This window comes from Suricata suricatta, chromosome 12, assembly GCF_006229205.1.
Source record: "Suricata suricatta isolate VVHF042 chromosome 12, meerkat_22Aug2017_6uvM2_HiC, whole genome shotgun sequence".
NCBI classification, from domain to species: domain Eukaryota; kingdom Metazoa; phylum Chordata; class Mammalia; order Carnivora; family Herpestidae; genus Suricata; species Suricata suricatta.
Window position 1 is genome coordinate 54,525,355 of NC_043711.1, and position 17,613 is coordinate 54,542,967.

At 45.6% G+C, this 17,613-nt stretch overlaps 1 protein-coding gene and 1 pseudogene across 1 annotated transcript in view; one reads left to right on the top strand and one right to left on the bottom strand.

Moving 5' to 3' along the window:
* Nucleotides 1-17,613, bottom strand: part of SLC41A3 (solute carrier family 41 member 3) — a 97,657-nt gene that overhangs the window by 38,326 nt on the left and 41,718 nt on the right. Inside the window, exon 3 of the mRNA XM_029918772.1 lies at nt 13,276-13,383. Within this exon, the coding sequence (XP_029774632.1) occupies nt 13,276-13,383 (108 nt within the window). The remainder of the gene's footprint in view (nt 1-13,275; nt 13,384-17,613) is intronic.
* LOC115273304 lies at nt 6,770-12,742 on the top strand (annotated as a pseudogene).

A 17,613-nucleotide genomic window follows, 5' to 3' on the forward strand; every position in this document is an offset into this window, starting at 1 on the left:
CAAAATACAGCATCCTTTCTGGATAAAAACCCTCAAGAAGGAAGACAGTCTCTTCAGCAAATGGTGTTGGGAAAACTGGACAGGAACATGAAGAAAAATGAACCTGGACCACTTTATTACACCATACACAAAAATAAACTTAAAATGGATGAAAGACCTAAATGTAAGACAGGAGGACATCAGGAGGAGACTAGAGGAGAAAGTGGGCAAAAGCCTTTTTGACCTTGGCCACAGCAACTTCTTACTCATTCTTACACATCTCCAGAGGCAAGGGAAATAAAAGCAAAAATGAACTCATCAAGATAAAAAGTTTCTGCACAGCAAAGGAAACAATCAGCAAAACTAAAAGGCAACCAACAGAATGGGAGAAGATATTTGCAAATGCCATATCAGATAAAGGGTTAGTATCCACAATCTATAAAGAACTTATCAAACTCACCCAAAAACCAAACAATCTAGTGAAGAAATGGGCAAAAGACATGAAGAGACACTTCTCCAAAGAGGACATCCAGATTGCTAACAGACACATGACAAAATGCTCAACATCACTCATCATAAGGGAAATGCAAAGCAAAACTACAATGAGATACCTCCTCACACCAGTCAGAATGGCTAAAATAAACAACTCCGGCAACAACCGTTGTTGGCAAGGATGTAGATAAAGAGGCTCTCTTTTGCACTGCTGGTGGGAATGCAAACTGGTGCAGCCACTTAGGAAATCAGCACGGAGAATTCTCAAAAAATTAAAAATAAAACTAACCTATGCCCCAGTTATTGCACTACTAGGTATTTGTCCGAGGGACACAGGTGTGCTGTTTCAAAGGGGCATACGCACCCCAATGTTTATAGCAGCACTATTGACAGTAGCCAAAGTATGGAAAGAGTCCAAATGTCCATCAACAGATGAATGGATAAAGAAGACGTGGTATGTACACACACACACACACACACACACACACACACACACACACAAGTATTATTCAGCAATCAAAAAGAATGAAATCTTGCCATTTGTAACTACATGGATGGAAGTAAAGGGTAGGATGTAAGTGAAACTATTCAGTCAGAGAAAGACAAATATCATATTACTTCACTCATTCAGGAAATTTAGGGTACAAACCAGATGAACAAAAGCGAAAGGAAGCAAAATGTAATGTAAAAACAGGGAGGGGAACAAAATATAAGAGACTCTTTTTTAATTTTTAACAAATGTTTTATTTATTTTTGATACAGAGAGAGACAGAGCATGAGAGGGGGGAGGGGCAGAGAGAGAAGGAGACACAGAACTGGAAACAGGCTCCAGGCCCTGAACTAGCTGTCAGCACAGAGCCTGACGCGGGGCTTGAACCCACGACTGTGAGATCTGACCTGAGCTGAAGTCGGAGGCTTAACCGACTGAGCCACCCAGGCGCCCCAAGAGACTCTTAAATATAGAGAACAAACTGAAGATTGCTGGAGGGGTTGTGGGAGGGGGATGGGCTAAATGGTTAAGGGACATTAAGGAAGACACTTGGAATGAGCACTGGGTGTTATACAAAGGGGATGAATCACTGGATTCTACTCCCGAAATAATTATTGCCCTATATGCTAACTAACTTGGATATAAATTAAAAAATAAATTAAAAAAATGCAAAAAACCAAAAATTAACCAAAAAAGAGTTCCACGATATAGTAATATAATGCATAATATAATGGTAAAAGTGTAAAATAATGGTATTTGTTTGCAAAAGAGAAAAACGCATTCAAAAATCCATATGAGGGGCATGTGGGTGGCTCAGTCGGTTAAGCACCCAATTCTTGATTTCGGCTCAGGTCATGATCTCATGGTGGTGAGATGGAGCCCCACATCAAGATCTGCACTGGGCGTGGAGTCTGCTTATGATTCTCTCTCCATTTGCCCCTCCCCTACTTGCACTATCTCCCTCTCTCTCTCTCAAAAAAAAGTGCATATGAAAACAAGGAGGTCCAAGTAGTCAATCTCAAAAAGGACAAAGTTGGAGGCTTCCCATTCTATGATTTTGAAATGTATTACAAAGCAACTGTCATCAAAATAGTGTATTATTAACATGAAGACAGACATAGAGACCGATGGAATAGACTACACAGCCTAGCAATAAACTTCACATTCATGGTCAAATGATATTCAACAAGGGTTCCACAAGCATTCAATGGAGAAGGGACAGTATTTTCATCAAATCTAGCTGGAAAAATTGGATATGCACATGCAAAAGAATGAAGTTGACCATTATATCACACCCAGAAATGAACTCAAAATGGGTGCAACACCTAAACATAAGAGTTAAAGCTATAAAACTCTTAGAAGAAAATGTAGGAGAAAAGATTTATTACACTGAATTTGGCAGTGATTTCTTGGATATGACACCAAAAATAGGCAAATTGGACTACCTCAAAATCAAACACTTCTGTACATGAAAGGATACAATCCAAAGGGTGTAAAGGCAACCATGGGGTGGGAGAACATATTTGCAAATCACAGATGTGATAAGGGATCATATCTAGAATATAGAGGACTACACTTCAACAACAAAAAGCCAACCATCCAATTTAAATATATACAAAGGACTTGAAAGAAAGACGCTACTCCAAAGTAGAATGACCAAAAAGCACATGAAAAGATGCTGAAATAACTAATTACCAGGGCAATGTATATCAAAATTACAGTAGATACCATCTTATACCCATTAGGATGATCACTATCAAAGAAACAAAAAATAGCAAGCGCTGGAGACAATGTGGGGAATCTGGAACTCTTGTGCAACCCTGATGGGAACCTAAAATTGTGCAGCCACTACAGAAATCAGTATGGTAGTTCCTCAAAAACATTAAGAGAGAAATGCTTAATGATTTATAAATTGTATTTCAAATGAATTGAAAGCAGGGATGTGAAGACATCCCTTGATCACACAATCAAGCACACCACCTTTGTCTCAGGCTTCTGTCTGTTCCCCACCTTTACCCTGTCTGTGTCCAAGCTGTCTGCCTGTCAGGGGGCTCCTCCACCCCGAATTTTATTTCAGATGTGGCTGTGTTGTACAACCCCACATTTCAGAGTCCCTCTGGCTTAGACCCGTACTGATTCTCTAGGGGGGGCCTTCCTGAGCAATGAGTAGGCACAGGCTAGTCCCAGAAAACATTCACACGGTTGCACAGCGGCAGAGGCTTAGAGTTTATGGTAAATCACAACACACACCTGGCACCAGGTTTTGCTGCACTCTGGCATCTTTGTTCTAATATCAGTAAACTTAGCAACATTCGGTCTGCTGGGACTTTTGCTGTTGGGCAGGCTGTAAGGACTCTACCAAATGTGCTCCATATTGAGGATCTGCTTCTCCCTGTGTGGTCCACAGACCCCTCAGACTGCGCTGCCTGCTCCTACTTCCTAGCCAAAGCACCACTAGGCACTGAGCTCCAAAACTTCAGACTCAGTGCTCCACTTTTTATAGAATCCTGGTGGTATTAAAATCCTCTCCTTTCTCCCTGTCAATGGTTTTGGGGAACAGATATCTTGTCTGGTCCTCTGTAAGTATTTTCACTCTTTCTCCTTCTCTTTCTCTCCAACTCCTTTTGGGGGGAACGCTTTCCTTGCACAATACCGATGTGCCGCATTCTTCCCCTTCTCTTTCTATGTTCTTGCTCCATAAAAACAGCTCCCTACCCTTTGCAGCTCCACAGCTTTTCTCTACCCGAATTCACCTCTCTGCACCATGTTCTCTGGCTCAAATTATGCAGATTGTTGTGTCAATGATCAGATCAATTTCCTAGTTGTTCAAAATGGTTTGTTGCTGAGCTCGCTGCATTTCAGAAATGAAACAAGGTCAGGGACTCCATACTACTCTGCCATCTTACCTTCCTCTCCAAGAAGAAAGGACATTCTGGCATGTGCTACAACATGGATTGGGCTTGATAGCATTATGCTAAGTTAAACAACTCAGTCACAGTAGGACAGAGACTATACAATCCCACTTACATCAAGTGCCTAGAGAAGCCAAAATTATAGACACAGCATGTAGAATGGGGATTGTCAGGGCCTGGGGGAAGAAGAGTGAAGAATCATTGTTTAATGGTAACCGAATTTCAGTTTTCCAAATTCAAAAGTCTGCAGGTCTGGTGGAGACGGTTGCACAACAATGTCAACATACACGTGTGGGCCCAGCTCTGGGCTCTCTGTCCTATTCCATTGGTCTGTGTGTCTGTTTTCATGCCGCACCGCACTGTCTGGGTGATGACAGCCTTACAGTACAGGCTAAATTCCAGGATTGGGATGCTCCCAGCTTTGGTTTTCTTTTACCACTTTACATTTGCAAGTCGGGGGCTTTTATGGTTCCATACAAAGCTCAGGATTGTTTGCTCTAGCCCTGAGAGAACGCCAGTGCAATTCTGATTGGGATTGCATTCAAGGTGTAGATTCCTTTGGGTAGTATCCTCTGTGGCCACCTAATCTTTGACAAAGCAGGAAAGAGTATCCAAAGGAAAACAGACCGTCTCTTTGGCAAATGGTGCTGAGAGAACCGGACGGCAACATGCAGAAGAATGAAACTGGACCACTTTCTTACACCATACACAAAACTAAACTCAAAATGGATAAAAGTGTAAATGTGAGACAGGAAATCATCAAAGCCCTACAGGAGAAAACAGGCAACAACCTATTTGACCTCAGCCATAGCAACTTCTTACTTGGCACATCTCCACAGGTAAAGGAAATTAAAGCAAAAATAACTATTGGGACCCCATCAAGATAGAAAGCTTCTGTACAGCGAGGGCTTTCCCTCAACAAAACTAAAAGGCATCGATGGAATGGGAGAAGCTACTTGCAAATGACATGTCAGATAACGGGTTAGTATCCAGAATCTATAAAGAACTTACCAAACTCAACACCCGAAAAACAAGTAATCCAGTGAAGAAATGGGCAGAAGACATGAATAAACACTTTTCCAAAGAAGACATCCAGATAGCTAACAGACACAGGAAAAGATGCTCAACATCATTCATCTTCAGGGAAATACAAATCAAAACCACACTGAGGTACCATGTCACGCTGGTCAGAGGCTAAAACTAACAACTGAGGAAACAACAGATGTTAGTGAGGATATGGAGAAAAGGGAACCGTCTTGCACTGCTGGTGGGAATGCAAGCTGGTGCAGCCACTCTGGAAAACAGTGTGGAGGTGCATCAAAAAATTAAAAATAGAATTACCCTATGACCCAGCAATAGCACTAGTAGGAATTTATCCAAAGGATACAGGAGTGCTGATTCATAGGGGTCACCTGTATCCCCAATGTTTAGAGCAGCACTAGCAACCATAGCCAACTTATGGAAAGCACCCAAAGGTCCATCAACTGATGAACGGATAAAAAGATGACGTTTATATAGACAATGGAATACTACTTGGCAAGGAGAAAGAATGAAATCCTGCCATTTGCAACAGTGTGGATGGAACTGGAGGCTATTATACTAAGTGAAATAACTCAGCCAGTGAAAGACAGATATCATATATTCTCACTCATATGTGGAATTTGAGAAACTTCATAGAAGACCATAGAGGAAGGGAAGGAGAAAAAATAGTTTCAAACAGAGAGAGAGAGGCAAACCATAGAGACTGTTAAATACAGAGAACAAACTAAGGGTTGATGCGGGTGGTGCAGTGGAGAAGGAAATGGGTTATGGGCACTGAGGAGGCACTTGTTGGGATGAGCCCTGGATGCTGTATGTAAGTGATGAATCATGGGAACCTACTCCTGAAGCCAAGAGCACACTCTATATGTTATGTATGTTAGCTAACTTAACAATTATAGTCAAAACAAACAAACAAATAAACTGTGAAGTAAAGTTCTACAAGGCAATCATTGCTGGATAAAGTTGTAAGTTTAAGAAGTGAATGGAGGGGAACATGAGCTTTTTTTTTTTTTTTTTTACATTTATTCATTTTGGAGAGTGTGAGTGGGGGAGGCGCAGAGAGCGAGGAAGACACAGAATTGGAAGCAGGCTCCAGGCTCTGAACTGTCAGCACAGAGCTCCAAGTGGCTCAAACCCACAGGCAGTGAGATCATGACCTGAGCTGAAGTGAGATGCCTAACTGACTGAGTCACAACCTGATTCAGAAACTCCATCTCTCTCTCTCTAAATTTTATTTCCCTTTACAGAGTATAATGATTTCATTTCTATAGGTCTTGAACATATCTGAGGCTTCATTCTGAAAATGTTTTAAAATTAGTTAATGGTTTTCATTACAAAAAAATACACACACACACACACACACACACACACACACACACACGGGGCTGGGGTGGGGCGGGGAACCTGGAGGACTCCAACTTTGGAGCCTGCTTCGGATTCGGTGTCTCCCTCCCACTCTGCCCCCTCTCCCCGCTCATACTCAGTCTCTCTTGCAAAAATAAATAAAGATTAAAAGAATTTAAATATAGAGTCTCTGCAGCGACCGCTGCCACACTCCACAGGCAGTAGCGGAACGGTCCGACCCCCAGGCGAGCGAGCGGCAGTCAGTACTTCGGGCCGCAGCCCTGTCCCAACCCGGGGAACCTGGCCTGCTGACCTGCCCGGCGCGAACCTGCAGGAGCCTGGAGGTTGATGGACCCGTGACATCACCTTGGGGGCTCGCACTTCCCCTCTGCTGAGCCTTCCTCCTATTTTTGTGGGCTGCCTGCGCAGACCTCACCCTGCAAAGCTCCGCCCACCCTTCGCGCCCCCTCCTGCTGGCTCTCCTGTGGCTGGGGGAGGGGTGGGGGTCACCATGGCCCAAGTGCCCCTGGATCTGGGTAGATCCGGACCTGGAGCCGATGCCCCCGTCGCTACCCAGGCCATCGTTTGGCCAGTCCACCTCGGCCACCTCCAGGCCTGGCCTTGGCCTCTGCGGCCGCTCTCAACACAAACTTCCTGAGCAACCAGAACCTGCTGGAGCTCAGGCCCCCGGGGCCAGTCGGGGCCACCACCTGGGGGGGCAGCGGTGCGGGGGTCAGGGCAGCTGCTGGCACTAGAGCCACTGCCTGGCCCCTAGCGGCACAACAGCCAAAGAGCAGCTCTTCTCTCGGAAATGCACTGGACAGCCTGTTCTACACCCACCTCATCACCAAGGCCATCGAGAGCTCAGAGCGCAAGCGGCTCACAGGGTCGCAGATCTACGAGTGGATGGTCAAGCGCGTGCCCTGCTTCAAGGATAAGGGTGACAGCAACAGCTCCTCCGGCTGGAATAATCCAATTCGCCATAATCTGTTCCTCCACAGCAAGTCCATTTGAAGAAACTGGAAAAAGTTCTTCATGGATGCTCAGTCCAGAGGGAGGCAAGAGTGGAAACCCCCCCTGGAGAAAAGCAGCGTCCATGGACAACAAGCATAAATTTGCTAAGAGCCGGGGCCCAGCTGTTAAGAAATAAAGCATGCCTACACTCTGGCCAGGAGGGTGCCTGGGACAGCCCAGGAGCTCACTTTTATAAATGGCATGTGAGTGCTGGCTCTCACCGCAGCGATGACTTTGACAACTGGCATGCATTTCACCCTCCAACTAGCTCAGATGCTAGTACAATTAGTGGGAGACTTTCTCCCATTAGGACCCAGCAAGATGATCTTGGAGAAGGGGATGTGCATTCTGTGGTGTACCCACCTCTGCTGCACAGATGGCTTCTGCTCCACTCAGTCTGTCTGAGATAAGCAATCCTGAAAATATGGAAAATCTTTTGGATAATCTCAACCCTCTCTCATCACCAATGCCATGAACTGTTTTAACCCAGTCTTCACCTGGCACCATGATGCAGCAGGCACCATGCTACTCACCTGCACCACCTAACAGCGGTATGAATTCACCCAGCCCCAATTCCCAAAAATACACACATGGCCAGTCCAGCATGAGGCCTTTGCCCCACTTGCCTATGTAACACTTGAGGACAACAAATGGAGCTATGGAGGTTTGAGTCAGGGTAACTGTGCCCCGGGGACTCTTGAAGGAGCTGCTTACTTCAGACTCTCCTCCCCGTAACAATATTATGACAGCAGTTGATCCTGGGATCGCCCAACCCAACAGCCGCGTCCTTGGTCAGAATGTACTGATGGACCCTAATTTGGTCATGTCAACCTATGGCAGCCAGGCATCTCATAACAAAATGATGAACCCCAGCTCCCACACCCAGCCAGGACGTACCCAGCCAACAGTCGCAGTTAATGGGCGTGCCTTGCCCTACGCGGCCAACACCATGCCCCACACCTCGAGGATGAACCGCTCCCAGTGAAAACAGCTGTACACGGACCTCTGTCCCACACCATACAGACAAACGCCCTGGGGCCTACTCCTCAGTGAGCAGCTGCAATGGCCATGGCAGGATGGACCTTCTCTACCAGGGTAGGCTCCCGAGTGACTTGGATGGCATATTGATTGACATGGAGTCCATCATTTGGAACGACCTCACGGACAGTGACACGTTAGATTTTGACGTCGACAATGTGTTGCCCAACCAAAGCTTTCCACACAGCGTCAAGACTATAACACACAGCTGGTGTGAGGCTAAGAGAGAGTTAGTGAGCAGGTACACTTTACTTCAGACTGTTTACAGCAGAAATTGAGAGAAGAAGTCCAAAGATGTCTTTCACCCCTCCTTTTCCTTTTCCCGATTTAAAAAAAAAAAGCAAAAAAATTTTTTCCTTTTGTCAGACCTGGCAGCAAAACACATTTCCTGTACAGGATGTTTGCCCAATGTTTGCAGGTTATGTGCTACTGTAGTAAGGACTGTGCCCTTGGAAATTTCACTACAACGAAGTGCCAAACTCACTACACTGTATAACTGCAGAAAAGACATTCAGATCCTGGTGTGCTTTCAGGTTTTGTACATAAGCAGTAGCTACAGAACTGTGTATGTTTTGTTGGTGGTGGTGGTGGTGTTTTAAATATCCATTAGGTCAAAGGAACGTTTATGCTCTTTTTGTAATACTGTGATGGTCTCACGTCTTTGGTAAGTTAAACTTTTGTTTGAACCACCTGTGTTCTGCTGAACAGGCGAACAACAGAGAACCAAGCTCTCCATCCTGTCCCTCCATGGAGCAGCTTTGGGCTCGTTCACAGGGCCACACAATTCACAGGAGAACCAACAGCCTGTTATCAATCTGCTGAATTAATGGATTTGTCAAACACCTTTGGGGGAAAAATAGATCAAAGGCCAGACTTGTACAGGTCTTTTCTATTTTTTTTTCCTGTTACTTTGTTATTTGCAAATTTGTACAAACACATTTAAGTGTTCTAATTTCCATTTAAGGTTCTAATTTCCAGATAAATGACTTTTGACATTACCGTTGGGACTTGAGTTCATTTTTGGAATAGATATTGAACCGTGATGTTTTCTTAAAACTAGAGTCTAGTTTGTTACATAGTCTGCCTGTAAATTTGTGGAATCCCAAATATTTGAGGCAACATCCATAATTTTAATTTCTAACTGGATTAGAACTGATATTATATGAGTTTAACTGGTATGTACACTTGAGGATGTTACTTGGTGCTGTTTCTAACTAATCTTAAAACCACTGTAATTAGTACTTGCATACGCAACGTTTCCAGCTCTGCTCTGGCAGGAGACTGACGGTCAGCTATGGACATTTTGCATTTCATGTTGAGGAGAACTTCCTAAGTTTTTATGTACGTATTTTAAAGAAATTCCATCTGCTCCTAATACCCCGCGCACTAAGTGCACAGCAAAGCATTAAGTCTTCTGATAGATGCCTCTATGTTATGTTGTCTCAGTGACTCCTGAGGGGCCTCGTGATGCTTATAGATCAGAAAGGGAGACCCGAGTCTAAAACCAGTCTTCTCTCTCAAACTGGGAGTTTTGAGCAACTTAACGTTTTGGAGTTAAGCATCAGCAAACATTTTCCCTCATATTTCTGTGCTCTTATTTTGGTCTAGTGGAGGTTGGCTTGGTAGCTCTGCCTTGCAGGATTATGTTCAGACTCACCCTTCATTCCTCTCTCCCTTCTGTCCTACAGATTACTTAGCACACTGTGGAAATTTAGGTGGAAGGAGGAAATTTTAAAATAGGACTTTAGTGATTTGCAGAATGCTTTGTGACCCTGAGTGCGGATGGCTACCAAACGTACTAGAGCAATGAATTAGAAAGCCAACAAACCAGCTGTAAGTTGTATCTGAATTTATTATAAAAGGTCTTATTGCAAGTTAAGAATTGGAGAATTTCCTTAGCATTTAGCAACCTCAACTAGAATTCTGCATCATTATGTTTTGATATTTTGCAATTACCTATAACTGACAGACCAGGTTAATTGGTCCATCACTATTTCCAAGTCTTGTGGAATGCCCTAAGTCAGCACACTAAAAGGAGCACGTGCAAAAAAATGTTTCTCTTGCCTTCTTGAGGAGGCTCTGTTCTTTCTGTGTACTTAGCCCAGATCACACTGGCTTTGTCTCGCTATGAACTGCAGATCTGTTGGCTTGGTCTTTCCTACATGTTTAACGAGAACACAGTGTTCCTGAAGGATTTCCTATAGGAGGTCAGCTCTACTGTAAGTTTCCCACGGTGACTTCTACTGTCTTGAAAATGCATTAAACAGCCACCTGTCCAACCATCCTCACTGCTAGCCACTCCAAAATATATCTGGTTTTGGAAACCCTGGTTCTTCTAAGCAGTGCCTTCTGGATATGTAATACAACTTGGTGCCAGAGTGCTTGGGTTTTCCTCTCTGTTGCTGTGTCCACCTTCCTTCCTCCTCCCGTGCCATCCGTGGTGAGCCTCAGAGCCCCCGTTTGTTCACTAAAGAGGCAACTCCAGCTGAAATCACTCCTAAAATATTACTAAATCCTAGAGTAACTTTTAAAAGGATGTTTCTTCTTCCTGAGTCTGTGTAAATATTGTTTTTTCCTGCAAATTTTTCTTTGTGCTGAAATTCTAACATGAATCTTGGGTATCTCTCTAGGTTACAGTGGTCCATTGAAAGGCATCTTGTCTATTTTGAAAACAAACATTATGTGACCTCTGGTGATTCTTTTTCTGTATGAATACAGACTTTCTTGAATAATCAGAGTATTAGTTATTGGACATGACTGCTTTGTGAAATGTGCAAATGAGATGACCTACGCAAGCCTTGTTTATTTCCTCTGGTTTGTACTGTTATCAAAAGTATATTCCATTATAAATAAACAAGTAAATAAAGTAAAAATAAAATTAATGGTTTGAAAGATACCTCTTTTCCAACTGTATTTTGTAAATGATTATTTCTAGTGTGTACACAGATACATATTTATGTATGTTAATACATATATATTTTTAAATTTCATCTAGATACCTTAAAACCAGGTTGCTTTATTGAGCTTCTTAGTTTAGTAGTTTTCTAGTTGATTTGCTTAGATTATTCCAAGAAGGCAAACATAGTGGTAGCAGATAATGCATTTTTCTCTTCCTTCCCAATATTTAAGCCTCTTGTTTCCTTTTCCTGTCCTATTACATGATGGAAAAACATTCAGAACAATGTAAGGAAAATAATATGAGTAAAACAAAATAAATATAAAATATTAAAAAATCTTCTTCTAATTCAAGTTGCACTAGGAGTATTTTTAAAAATCATGAATAGGAGCTGAAAACAAAACTCATCTATTAGACAGGAGCTGAGTCGGAGTTGCCAGGACAGAGTGGTGTGAGAGGGTGGACTGAGTGCCCAAGGAAACTTCTCCTGGGGAGATGGAAATGTTCTGTATCTCGACTAGGATGATAGTATCTAGGGATGCAGATGTGTCAAAATTCACTGGCCTGTACCCTTAAAATCTGTGAGTTGTTATTGTTTATACCTTAACACAGTGACTTAAAAAAAAAAAAAAGGATGGATGTGGAGTGACTGCAAAGGTTCTACTGTGATCAGAATGGGGCTCCCCCGCCGACAGACAGCTGTAATGTTGTGTTTTTCCTCCATGTCTTATGTATGTTAAACAAACTGCAACGCTAAGATACAATCATTGCAGAAAATGTTTAAAATGTATAAAAGCAGGCAAAATAAAAATGTGACACTGGAAATGCCACCATGGAAGAGTTAACAATCAACATTTTTTCCCTCTCAAACACTGACCAACCTCAGCATATGGGCATGTGTCTGCATCAAGTTACCTGCTGCTTAAGACAGTTCAGTGTCCTTCAGGGGCTGTAAATGATCCAACCCTGTGTGGTAGTTCCCTGTTACTGTTGTAGCAAATTATCATAAATCTAGTGACTTTAAACAACAGAAGTGCATTTTCCTACACTTCCGGAGGCCATGAGCCTGAAATGAGCATTATGGAGCAAAAATCAAGGTGTCAACGGGGCCTTACTCCCCCAGAAAGCTCAAGGGAGGAACCCGTTTCTTCACCTTTCCCAACAGGTAAAGTCACATTTCCTGGCTCTTCCTCCATCTTCAAACCCACTGGCATAGCATCCTCTCTGATTTGACTTCCCTCACATGGCCTTTTCTTCTGAAACGTCCCTGTCCCCCCTTCCTAAGGAGCCTTGTGATGGGCCCAGGTGGACAATCCAGGATCATCTCCCGTGTCAAGGACCTTCACTTCATCACACCTGCCAAGACCCTGTCCATATAAGGAAGCACACACAGGTCCCATGGATTGGGATGCGGCTCTTTGGCCACACCTGTCTGGCTGTCCGCCCCTCCCGCTCTCCAGGCAGGCCCCCATCTCTTGCCCTCACTGTTCCAGTTACATCGCCCTTCTTGACCACCCCACACTCTTCTTGCCATAGGCCTTGTTCGCATCCTGGATGTAAAGTGGGTTTCACAGAAGAGAGACCATTCTGCCTAACAGAAGGAAAAGAAATGCAATCCCCAGGATAGCTAGGAAGGGTAGAACGAATGACAGCTGGAGGGAGAGTGTGAGTTGGGGAGCCCTGAGAAGACCCCTCTGCTGATGGGACATTTCAGAGTCATCGTTGAGAAGAAAATCCTCGAAAAGAGATGGGTGATGCGGTGACGACAATCCTGTCTCCTCTCTAAAACCCTCCCGTGAGTCTGCGCTTCTGCATGAATGTGAGCCAGGCTCAGGGACACAGCAGGTTAAAGGAGAAACCAAGGGCACCGGGGCTGAGCCTGGCCCTCGCCAGCAGTCCAGCTGACTGTGGAACAGGATAGCAGGCTGCGAGGAGCGACCAGGTGGAGCATCGTGACAGAACAAAACCTCAGGGAGGCAAATCCACCTAACAGGCTATAAGGACACTGGAGGTGCCCAGGTGTCCATCCCTGGGAGGCAAGTGGCCCAGACGCTCAGATATCTACTTACAGCGGTGGAGAGTCGTGACGCCAGCGTCATTTCCAGGTTCCCCTTCAGGCCCACCAGGGGCGGCACCAACGTCAGTAGGTCTTTAACCTCCACAAACACAGGCCAGTGCTGGTGGGGGAAAGAATAAGATCAATCCAAACACACATTTTGGCACATCTTCAAAATTTCTTGAGAAGTTGTGGCGAGTTGCTTCAGCAGCTGGGAAAACTGGAGGCCAGGCTGCATCTGAGCCTGACTGGCCGGGTCCAGCCTGAGAACACACCATGTTCAGGGTGGCCCATGTGTCTGTAGCAACACGAACGAGTCACCAGTTTCTTTTCTTTTTTTTTTTTTTATAGTTTATTGTCAAGTTGGTTTCCATATAACAACACCCAGTGCTCTTCCCTGCCAGTGCCCTCCTCCATGACCGTCACCCCGCTTCCACTTTCCCCCTCCCCCCTCTGCCCCCAGTTTCAAAGCTGGGAGATTTCTCATGAATGGAAGAGCTGGTGAGAAAATCTGGGACCAAGGAGTGACACTAATTTCCCGGTGACCCAGAGCATCATGTGGGGACTCTGGATTTGTCAAAACATACAGAATGTATCTCTATCCAGGTCTCTCTCAAAGGTAAAAGATTTTAAAAAGTATGAAAGGGAGGCATCTGGGCTGCTCAGTCAGTTGAGCGTCTGACTTTGGCTCAGGTCATGATCACGCAGTTTGAGGCTCATGTCAGGCTCTGTGCTGACAGCTTGGAGCCTGGAGCCTGCTTTGGATTCTGTGTCTCCCTCTCTCTGTATCCCTGATCCACTTGTGCTGTTTCTCTTTTTCTCTCTCTCTCAAAAATAAATAAAAACATTTAAAAAAACATTTAAAAATATGAAAGGGATGTACATACCAAGAAAACTGGAGAAAAAACTTCTTTGTGAAGTGAAAATTATTCCCACCTGTTAATATGCAATTAGATTGCTTATCCCCACCCCACACCCCCCAATTTTCAATACCTCATCTGGTTCTATTGACTTAATTTACCTCTCAGGACCCTATAGAGTTCTGTGATCCCTACACGAAGAGCTCCTCCTGGTTTTAGAATTCTAGACCTAAAAAATGTTCCTACTTTGCCATCTAGGACACAGGAGGCCTGGGGTCTGGCCCCTGTTCCCTGAGACTGAACATACAGCAGGGGGTCGGGTTGGGGGGAGCCCAGGAGAATCCTCTAAAGCAGCCCAACAAAACATCTTCCAGGGCCTAGAGTGAAAGGGGTCAGGCATCCTTCACGTCCTTAGACAGAGGCAGAGCACCCACGGCTGCCGGTTCCCTCTTCCTTTTACCTCATCTGCAAAGCTGGGGAATTCAGAGTCCATTCCCAGCTCCAATGGAGCTGTAAGTCTGCCCTCCTCTGAAAGTTCAGAAGAAACCAGGTCACCAGGCAAGGAGGTGCTCCCACTGTCTGTCAGCGGCCTCCTACGGCTCCCAGGCTCCCAGAAGCGTCTGGCCCCCATGCAACTGTCCTGTCAGCATGCCACAGCACACCCGGAGACAGAGGACCCCAGCCCAGTTCGTGGCACAGGCGCCCCTCCCTGGGCTCCAGCCTTGCCCGAGGCTGCCATCCTCTACCCTGAGCCTCCTCCCACCTCCCACCTCAGCTTGCTCCCAAGCACCTTCTTTTCCACTGACACACAAGACCCAGTCCCCACCAACCCAAGAGTGAAAATAAAGCCCCTCTCTCTGCATCTGTCACAGAGGCTTCCCCCGTCTCCCTCAACGTCACTGACCTTAGTGAGTGCTGTCCTCACCCTCACAGACGCTACGCTAGCTGCTGTCCCTCCCCACCCCACAGCAATGCCCTCTCCCAGGGCTCCTCTGACCTCCAGCCCTCACTCCGTGGCTCTCAGAGCTACGGCATCTCCCCCACCCCCAGTCCCTGCCGGGGTTAAACTCCAATTGTCTGAAATCCACACTAGTTTCACGACCACATTCCCCTGGTCCGAAACTGACCTCTGCTTAATCCATGTGGACCTCCACTGAGGGCCCTCCTCTCCTCCTCCTGATGTCTTTTTCTTATTATTATTTAATTTAAAAGATTTTATTTCCATTCTCCAGAGAGGCTGCAGAGCTAGAAGTTTTATCAAGATCTAACAAGAATTCTTGATTCTTCAAAATGGACACAGGCTTTTCAACTCTGGACGGTCCTTGGATTACGTAATAGCCTTATGGAACTGATGCTCATGAAAACAGACCATGGTGTTCAACAGGCCTGTCATCCAACTCCACAGCTGAGAAACTCCCTGTTACAGAACAGACAGACCCGACCAAGGGGAAGGTCAGGCTGGCGTCAAACCGCTTATCATGGTTACTGCACTCATGGTGCCTGACCCATCCATCCAAGTCTGCTTTCTGCCAGCAGTGGCCCCCAGAGGTCAGGAGACCACAGGCTGTAGATATCCTAACCTTTTAATCCTGAATCCTTCATGATTGATCTTTGGTGCTCCTTCCCTGCCATCTCTTCTCCCTCCCAAGGCTGGAGTCGCCTCCCACTGCATGCCCTGCATGACCTCACCCACAGCCGACCCCATCCTCCCCACATTCAAAGTGGACCTAAGGGGCTGAAGGGCAGGAGATGAGTCTTTGCAGCAGTCATGTGGGTGTGGGTTGGGACACAATGATGGCCACAGAGACTTGAGAAGTCACATTGAGGCACATCAGGCACCCTATAACCACCAGGGGTCTATTCTGGGGCAAAGTCAACCAACAGGGAAGACTAAAGCAGAAAAGCAGGAGGACCCTGGATCCTCGCTGACATTGTTAGTCCAGGGAACTAACTAGTGCTAGAGCAGTCTGATCTGTAGTCATCTTTATAGGAATCCTAAATGATTGTAGTCACTTGAAGTTAGGGTTTTCAGACTGAGACACTGTGCCCTGTGCTGGTGATGCTCGACATCTCTGCCTCAGATCTGCCTTCTGAGCACCGCACCTGCCTACCCAACTGCTGACTGAATCCTAACATGCCACAAGCCCTTCAAAATCAGGATTCCGGACTTGACCTTCCTTTCATAGACCCCTTTGCTCTACCCACTGTGGCTCCAGGCATCCTTCTTGCTCTTCCAGCCAGGACTTAAGTAACCCCTCGTGTTCCCTGACAGCCTGACATCCAAGTCACGGTAACTGTCTTAACTTCCACCACCACTGCCCTTTCCAGCAATATTTCAAAGACCTGTTATGCAGGGCACTGGGAAGACTGAAATCAGTCAGAGGTAAAGGTCCTTGCACTTGCGAGGCTCTGAATCACAGCCACAGCCTCCCAGCTCTCCCCAGTGGCCTTGACCCTGCTGCCAGTTCAGTTCTGTTACAGTTACGACCCTGTCACTCGGTGCCTTATAACCTTCCTTGACCAGTTGTGATCCTGGGTGTACACCCAAAAGACCGATCCCCGCAAAATACACAAGAAATGGACAACAATGTCCCTGGTAGTATCATGCTTCAAAAACAGCCCAAACTAATGCATCGTATTAGAAGGCAGAAGACTGGTTTAGGCTGGGCAGAGGATGGAGGAGCCTGCTGGGGGCTGCGAATGCTCTTGACCTCCGTGGTGGTTACACAGGTCCATTTATCCTGAGATGGCTCATCAAACTGTACAGGTAAGACTTGTACAGTTTTCAACACATCCATGCTACACTTCAATAAAATGCACATTTATTTTAAAACAAGTAACAAGGACAAAATGAAGAACCCATCTGCACTCAGCATACAACCTGAGCAGAGCAGACAGCCCTCCACGGCCAAGGCTGCTCGCTGTTCCTCACTCCTTGCAAACGCCCACTCATTCGTATCTCTGCACACACTGATCCCTTTGCTTGGACTCTCTGCTCTCTCTCACACATCATCCTAGTATATTATCTTTTAAATTCCAATTCCAACTGTCCTACTAACTGCAGATTCTTTGACTCCTCTAGGGAGAATAAACTGTTCCCTCTTTCTTCACAGGCAAATGTCTGCGCACTGCCTTCACTCCCTTACTCTTGCTTGTGGGGTGAAGCACCTGCCTTACCCCCTAGGCTACAAATGCCAGGGAGGCAGAGACAGGTGGTTTCTGCTTGCCACGTACCCCCAGGGCCTGAAGGCAGCTAACATAGAATTCAACAAAATATGCTGAATGAGTAAATGAGGAACTGGATGGATGAATTCATACTCTGCACTTAACCACCAGCTGCTCAAAAGCACACAGCCTGTCTGAGTCATCTCTGATGCCGTGAAGAAAGACCACATACACTCTAACAATTACAACTGCTGTCACGGTCTCTGGCGCCCACTGGTCTACATAAACCCCCAAGAAGGCCTGAAGGAGACACATGACCTGATAAC